General features: G+C 44.5%; 2 protein-coding genes across 2 annotated transcripts in view; one reads left to right on the top strand and one right to left on the bottom strand.

Annotated features, from left to right (window-relative positions):
* Positions 1 to 181, bottom strand: part of ITGB3BP (integrin subunit beta 3 binding protein) — a 66,174-nt gene extending 65,993 nt beyond the window's left edge. Inside the window, exon 1 of the mRNA XM_019501177.1 lies at positions 99 to 181. Coding sequence (XP_019356722.1) covers positions 99 to 103 — 5 coding nt within the window. The 5' untranslated portion in view covers positions 104 to 181. The remainder of the gene's footprint in view (positions 1 to 98) is intronic.
* Positions 182 to 220: 39 nt separating this feature from the next.
* EFCAB7 (EF-hand calcium binding domain 7) overlaps positions 221 to 7,158 on the top strand; it is a 53,263-nt gene continuing 46,325 nt past the window's right edge. The window contains exons 1-2 of the mRNA XM_019501175.1: positions 221 to 315; positions 5,499 to 5,686. Coding sequence (XP_019356720.1) covers positions 5,500 to 5,686 — 187 coding nt within the window. The 5' untranslated portion in view covers positions 221 to 315; position 5,499. The remainder of the gene's footprint in view (positions 316 to 5,498; positions 5,687 to 7,158) is intronic.

Below are 7,158 nucleotides of genomic sequence, written 5' to 3'. Positions count from 1 at the left end.
CGGGCGAGGCCAAGTGGCTGCCGGCCCCCCCGCCAACCGCCACAAACACCCCTCACCCCCGGGGCCGTGTCTCAGCCCCCCGCCCGCCCTGTACGTACGGCATGGCCGCTGGTGCGCCGCCCAAACCCCGCCGGCCGGAAACGCGTCCCGCGGCCGCAGCGCCCGGGCACCGGGGAAGGGGCGGGGGACTGAGACACCGCCTCAACTCAGCCCTGGCCGCCCCGCCCCCCCGGCTGGGCCGGACACTAGCGCTGCCTCCCCGGCTCCGTCGTGGCGGCCGGACGTTTCTCCTCCTTCGCGGCGGCGGGAGCCCAGGTCCGAGCTGCGCGGGGCGGCATCGCGGTGACCGCTGTTGGTGGGAGCGGCCTGGACGTGTCGGGCAGGCGGCCCGTGTGTTACCGATAGGGTGCTCGGTCCGTGATAAGCGATGATTTCTGGTTCCCTCCCTGGTGTAACTCCACAAGGTGCCAGTGACGGAGGCCTGGGGAGCAGGAGCCCAAGGAGTCCCGCAGGGGACCCGACCTGCCTGCCTACCTACCCAGCCTTGTGGCTGATTTATTTATTATCCCCGAGTAGATATGCAGAAGTCAACACTGGGTACAACCGTGTTTGAGGCCCTTAGACCGACAGGACCAGATGATTTAGTGCCCGTCTAAAAACCTTCATCGCTTTTGCTAAAGGAGGAAGCCCTCGGTCATGTTTACTGGCCATTTACGAGCACGAGCTGTTGAATCGTTTCAGTTATTAGGATAAGAAACCAGTTCCTCGATTTGCCGGGGCTCCGCTCTGTGCAGCGCTGTTGACATTTGTGGTCCCGAATCTCACACAAAGCTGATGCTCCGGCTTGCTTGTAAACTTGTGAGCTGTGCCTTGGGCTCAATGGGAACCGCTCACGCGAGTACAGCAAAGCGCGTGGCAGATGGGTGAATCCGATCTCTTCTGTTTTTGTTTTTTAAGTGTTTGAAGGGTTGAGTGTCACATGGAGAAAGTGGAGCCACTATCAGTGGGAAGCTGTAGTTTGAAAAACACAGTTGCTCTGGATCGGAGTTTTAGCACCGGAGAAAATATGGGTATTGGTTTAAAAGCAGTTGTGCTATTCTTCTTAAATAGTGGTTGCCCAAAAACGTATGTTTTCTCATTAGAATTTCTCTGTTGACACAGTGTGAACTGATTAATCACCTACCAAATTCTAGCTGCTAGATTTTGAGACTTGAGATTTTGAAGGATAAAGCAGGAATAAAAACTGCACAGTGACTTTACAGTATAATCCTACAACATGCTGTTATTTGTTTTAAAAATTCTTCTAATACAGCAAGTTTCTAGCAGCCAGAAGCTTGGAAAAAGCTATCCATACTTTAGAATACACTAACATTTTATATCTACGTTTAATTGCAGTATTTATCTTGTTCTCATTGTTCTCATGCTTATTTCTTTACCAACACAACTCAGCATTTTCTACACTTGTGTGTGTGACATCTTGTCTTAAACGAGTTCACTTTTTTCACTCTGACATTGCTTTATTCTTTTTTTGTAGACCAATAATCAGAATTGGGTGGTGGGTATCTTTCCTCATTGAGCTTCTTAAAATGTTGCTTTTAGGCCTGTGCAGTGTCACCGGGTCAGTAAGAGCCTATGACTATAAGGTCTCCCTTGGTATGAATCTTGGACCTTAGTCTGTGATTGAATTCTGATGAGCTCTAAACACTCCAGCCTTAATTCTGGGGTTTTTCCTTCTGGGACATTAGCATTGGGGTATGTATCTTTTTTAGAATAGCTGAGCAATTGTCTCACAGTGGATCTGTATATTAGTTGATTACAGGGGAAAAGCTGTCCATTTCTTTGTGTTTTAAGGAGTTATTTAAAGATTGGTGAAAAAGAATGTTTCACATATTGCCACTAGCAAGTTTTAAAATATCAGAGGCTACAAGTTGCTCCCATTTTTTTTACTGCTGTAAGGTGAGTTGAATTGGCAATAGTAACACTGTAAAATTGAGGAAAAAAAGTAGTTCAGACAAGCCCAGGAGGAGTGGCTCTCAACCTTCACAAGCCTGCTGACCCCCTTAGCTCCAGGATGATTCACATGAACTCCAGGACCAAAGTATTGCAGAACTGGAAATTGTGTAGTATAACAGCTTTATTGAGACCCTGTGTCCATTATCCAGGCTGTGAATGATACTTCCTCAATATGAAGCGGTTTTAGCACGGCGCTGTGCCCAAGATGATTACTGTATTTTCTCAAATATATCAGGCCCCAAAGTATACACCTAGTTTTTGAAAGGCAGAATAAAGATATTATTTTTCCAGAGTTATGGCTTCATAGAGTAGGGACATAACTAAAGTTGAATGCCTAGCTGCTGCTGGAGACTGGTCTCCATGGATGGATCTGTGATTTTGAAAGGAGAAAAAGAGACTGTGCAATAGACCAGGAGCTTGCAGCAAAATTGCCTTAAAAAAGGTTAGCATGATTAGCAGAACATCAAGACTATTAAAAGGAGAGAGGGTTGTTGGTTGTAGCTGTGGCAAGGTTATTTGTGATATCTTTTATTAGACCAACTAAATAGTTGGGAGAAAGTTATTTGCAAGTTTGGGGGCACAAACCCTTCAGGCATTGGGAGACTCTGCTGATGTTGTGTTCTCCAAGGTAGAAATGAAGTTGAAGTATAACAAGAAGTCTGTGAAAATGCAAATGAATGGAAGTTTGTAAGACAAAGGGTAGAGATGGGGGGTGGGGAGGGAAGGGATGGAAATGTGTGAAGGAATGTTAGTGGTCAGCTTGAGGCAGGTTACCTGGTGAATCAGATGTCAGGCAGGTTGTAATGTGTCATAAATCTAATGTCTATATTAAGTCCAGGATTTTTTGTATCCGGTAGATTTATGAAGTGAAGTTCATAGGCTCATCTATGAAAGGTGTTTTGTAAGTTGCCTTTGAGGGTTAGAACTGAGCGATCAGAGAGGGAGTCATTGTCTTGTGAGAAGTGGGCACCCACAGATATTTGGATTTTTTTGTCTTTGATGGATTTTTGGTGTGCGTTCATTCTGGTGCGCAGTTGTTCTTTGGTTTCTCCTTCATATTTTCCATCGGGGCATTTGGTGTACTGGATAAGATATATTACATTTCTGGAGGTGCATGTGTAAGATCCAGGAATGGTGATGGCTCTGTTGTGGGGTGTAGTGATTATGAGACTGGTGGAGATGTGTTTGCAGGTTTTACATCTCTTATGCTGGCATGGTCTGGGTCTGTTTGGTGTGGTTTGGGTCATAAGGTGTTTGCTTCTTGTGATGAGGTTAGTGAGGTTTGGTTCTTGTTTAAAAGCTAGGATGAGTGGTTCTGGAAAGATCTCTTTAAGAATTGTGTCTTCTTCTAGTAGAGATGATTATTAACACCTGTAGAGGAAAGAACAATGAGCCAGTAAGGCTATTGACTCCCACAGCTGCTACAATCTGGAGCAGGAATCTAATCAGAGTGCTCCCAACAGAGTCAGAACATCAGCTTCCCCACTTAATACATGCACCCCTATTTTGGGGAGCTGATTCTGGGAGAAAAGGTGCATGTTTGTATGCAGAGGCAGAGTAAGGTGTACTGGGGCCCTCGGCAAGCACAAATTTGGAGGCCTCCTCCCCACATGGGAGCTGGGCTACAGAGGTGGGGAGAGGGACACCTTCCCCTCCTAGTGCTGGTGGAGGAGGCTGGGTGGACCCCGCTGGAGTAGGGGGCACTTGCCCGCCTCTTCTCCCTGCTCCCCACCCTAGCGAAGGCTGATTGCATGCACCAGCACATGCACTCTACTCTCTTTCTCTGCATGTGGACACACACACATACACATACACACACCCTCCCTTCCCCTCCCCTCTTCCCCACTCAATCACATGGAGGCAACCCTTCCCCCAGCTGCAAGCTGCCTGTAGTTCAGTCTCACTCCTCATCCAGCCTGTTACACTGACCTGCAGGGACCTGCTGCAGGCTGGGCCAGGAGTGCCATGCCGTGTCTCTGTGGGTGGGCACTGGGAGGGGTTGCTGTGGGGGGCTAAGATGAATTTTGGGGGCTATGATATCCAAGGCCCTCCCAGCGCTGCTGCCCACAAAGGTGCAATGTGGCGCTCCTGGCCTGGCCCAACTGCTCCCCTCCCTTCCTGCCAGGTAGGGCACGGCTGTCCCAGCCTGGCTCAGCCCCGTCCCCTCCAGACGCAAAGCCACCCAGACCGCTCCCGGTTCCCCAGGCACAGCACGGCTCTCCTAGGCTGATCCCAGCACTGCCCCCTGCTCCACATTTCCAGCTCCCAGGGAAACAAATGTGAAAACTGCAGTTTTAAACTTGGCTCCAAAAATGGGGCACTGAGTTTAAAACTGCAGTTTTTGCATCCCTGCTGATGAGGATCCTGGGGCCAGGGCCCCAAATTGGTAGGGGCCTCTGGGCTCATGTCCAGCTGGCCTGTGCATTAATCTGCCTATGGTTATATGCAAGAAAATATTGTAGCTCTGTGCCTCAGGATGGCTGGCTGGGTAAAGCAGTGCAGCTTCTCAGAACAACGCCTGGCACCACGGGAATGTTTATAATAGGGGGAGACTGTTGCAGCAAGGGAAGTTTAGCTTAGATATTAGGAAAAACTTTCTTACCAGGAGGGTAGTAAAACACTGGGACAGGTTACCGAAAGAGGTTGTGGAATCTCTGTCCTTGGAGGTTTTTTAAGACCCCGCTAGACAGAGCCTTGGCTGAGATGATCTAGTTGGGGATGGTCCTGCCTTGAGCAGGGGGTTGGACTAGATGTGACCTCCTGAGGTCTCTTCCAACCCTAATTTTCTATGATGCTATGACTGGTTGATTCCTTCCTGGAACCCACCCACTTCAAAGCCACCACTCTAGAGCAATGGTGCTTGGTATTTTCAGACTCAGGGCACCCTGGAAAATACCAGCTTTCTGTTTTTGTTTCTTCACTACTGAAAAATAATAAAGCAATTCTTGTTTCAAAGATCGTTGAAAGACCACAACAGATCAGAATGTTTTTGACACTATTGATTTCTATTTGAAATTTCACGGTTTATATCGTGAATCATATGTAGGCCTTTGCACACCTAATATTGAGTGTCCCCCTGTGCCACCCTTAAAAGGATTTAATGGCATGCTATTGAAGAATTGCTGCCCTAGAGACTTAACTCTGATCTTGAATGTCAAAGCAAGCATTGAACCGTTTATTGTGTTTGAACTTGGTAAAGATGCATCATGGCCGACAGTTCAGGACACTAAATAATATTACCCTATTTTCTATTAATAAGGAGTAAATAATAATTAATAATGATTAGCATTTATTTATTTGTAATTCATGGATCTCAGAGCATTTTACAAAGATGGATGAATATCATTATTCCAAACATGGAAATGAAAACATGGGAAACATACACAAAAAGGTTAAATGCATCGGTGAGGAGGTCAGATCAGGAACATACTTAAACACTGTGAAAGCAAAGAACCAGACACTAAATATATTTGTGTTCTTCACAGAATGGCGAGCAGTACGGGAAGTAATGCATTCCTTTCCAGCCAGAAAGCTGCAGTCTCAGAAAGTCCTCGAGCAAAGAAATCCCAGTATTCTGAAGAAGAGACATTTTATGTGAACTGCAGAGCAGCTTATCTAACTGTTTTTAAAAGCAGCTTAGAAAACATTAAATCAAAGGAACAACTCTGTTTAGGTAATGGGTTGGAGTTTTTGTTTTTATTTCATGTAGTGTGTGAAGATTATAGAAGATTTGCCAAACAGGCAATATTTCACTGGTAGAAATAACCTGATGCATAATGGAAATAGCACAATAGATGTTTTAACAATTTGAGCAGTTTTGGGTGAGATTGAGGTCTTCAAGGATCAGTGGCTGAATATTTTATATACTTTTTTTTAAAGGTTTTTCTCTTAAAAAACCATGCAGTGGTTTTTTAGATACTTTACAGAAACAACTTTTCCTCCATATTTTTCTTTTCCCTCAAATCTTTAAACTATATTTGTAGGTATTGGATGGCACCTAGAACTAGGAACATTATATAGAGCCTCTCATCTCTAAATCACTAGTCTCAATGAGCAAAAGTCAATACCAGCTGACAACTACTGGGGGACCTGAGTGAGTTGTTTAACAACACCAAGTTTGATGGTGGCATTCTTGCTTTACTTGAAGAGGGCCTAGATACTTCTTTGAGATTGTGACATATTGCAATAAATTGTGTCTCTATCTCTGACAAGTGATAAAGTGAGTTGATCTCTGTTCAGTTTCTAGTGGACAAGTGTCCCCAGCACAGAAAATCACCATGGCAACTGGCATTAATTGGCACAGTGGTTTGCAGTCTCATCAGTGAAGCTGTAAAATGAGTCATGGTGATTAACCTACCTTTCCCTCCCTAGAGAGGGTCCCCCAGATCAGGGTTGAGACTCATTGTCCATGTGGTAGGTCAAAAGCTTTCCCTGTCCTTCAGCTGACACTGAAGAGCTTGCTTAATTTTTTGAAGTCTAAATGCACATGAAGTTAAAACATCAGTTTCTTGCAGTTCAAATTAGGATTTCTATTCTTCTTAGTATTATTCCATATGTGTGATTGGGTGATAGCCCTGTCAAGAGTTCAACAGAAAAAAATCCTCTGCGTATATTTAAAAAAAACTGTTGATGAGCGCAGTTATTCGTAGAAGATATAGACACTTGAATCATGATTATGATACTTAAAAATCTTGAAATAAAATGATGATGCTTAAAAATGTTTTGAAATAAAAATAAATGGAAATTTCACAGCTGCTGGGTGGATCTATGAAATGACCAATATACTCAAGATTTTTTGTATACACACAAAAAAAAGAATAGTTAATTTACTTACAGGATTTTAATTAGTTACTAATCCTGTTAAATAGTATGTGGAATAAGATGAACAGTTCCAGCAAGAAAAACACAAAGCAAATGCAGTGCCACTGATGCCCTCTTTTTTTTCAGATTGGTCACTGGTCTAGCAAATACTTGAAATTTTCTTCTTAAAACCCCAGTATCCCTTTATGAAAGGAATTTGACATGTTGTCTGCAATAGGAATTCAGGAAGTCCTTCCCAGTCTTACATTCCACCTGAAATCTTTCTATTAAATGAGAATCTTTTTGCTTTTTTAAAATGAAAGTCTCTAGTCATCTTGACTCAGA

This window comes from Gavialis gangeticus, unplaced genomic scaffold (assembly GCF_001723915.1).
Source record: "Gavialis gangeticus isolate Ggan-Ray unplaced genomic scaffold, GavGan_comp1, whole genome shotgun sequence".
Classification (NCBI taxonomy): domain Eukaryota; kingdom Metazoa; phylum Chordata; order Crocodylia; family Gavialidae; genus Gavialis; species Gavialis gangeticus.
Note: the sequence above shows the minus strand (reverse complement) of the source record. Positions and strands in the feature narration are given on the sequence as shown.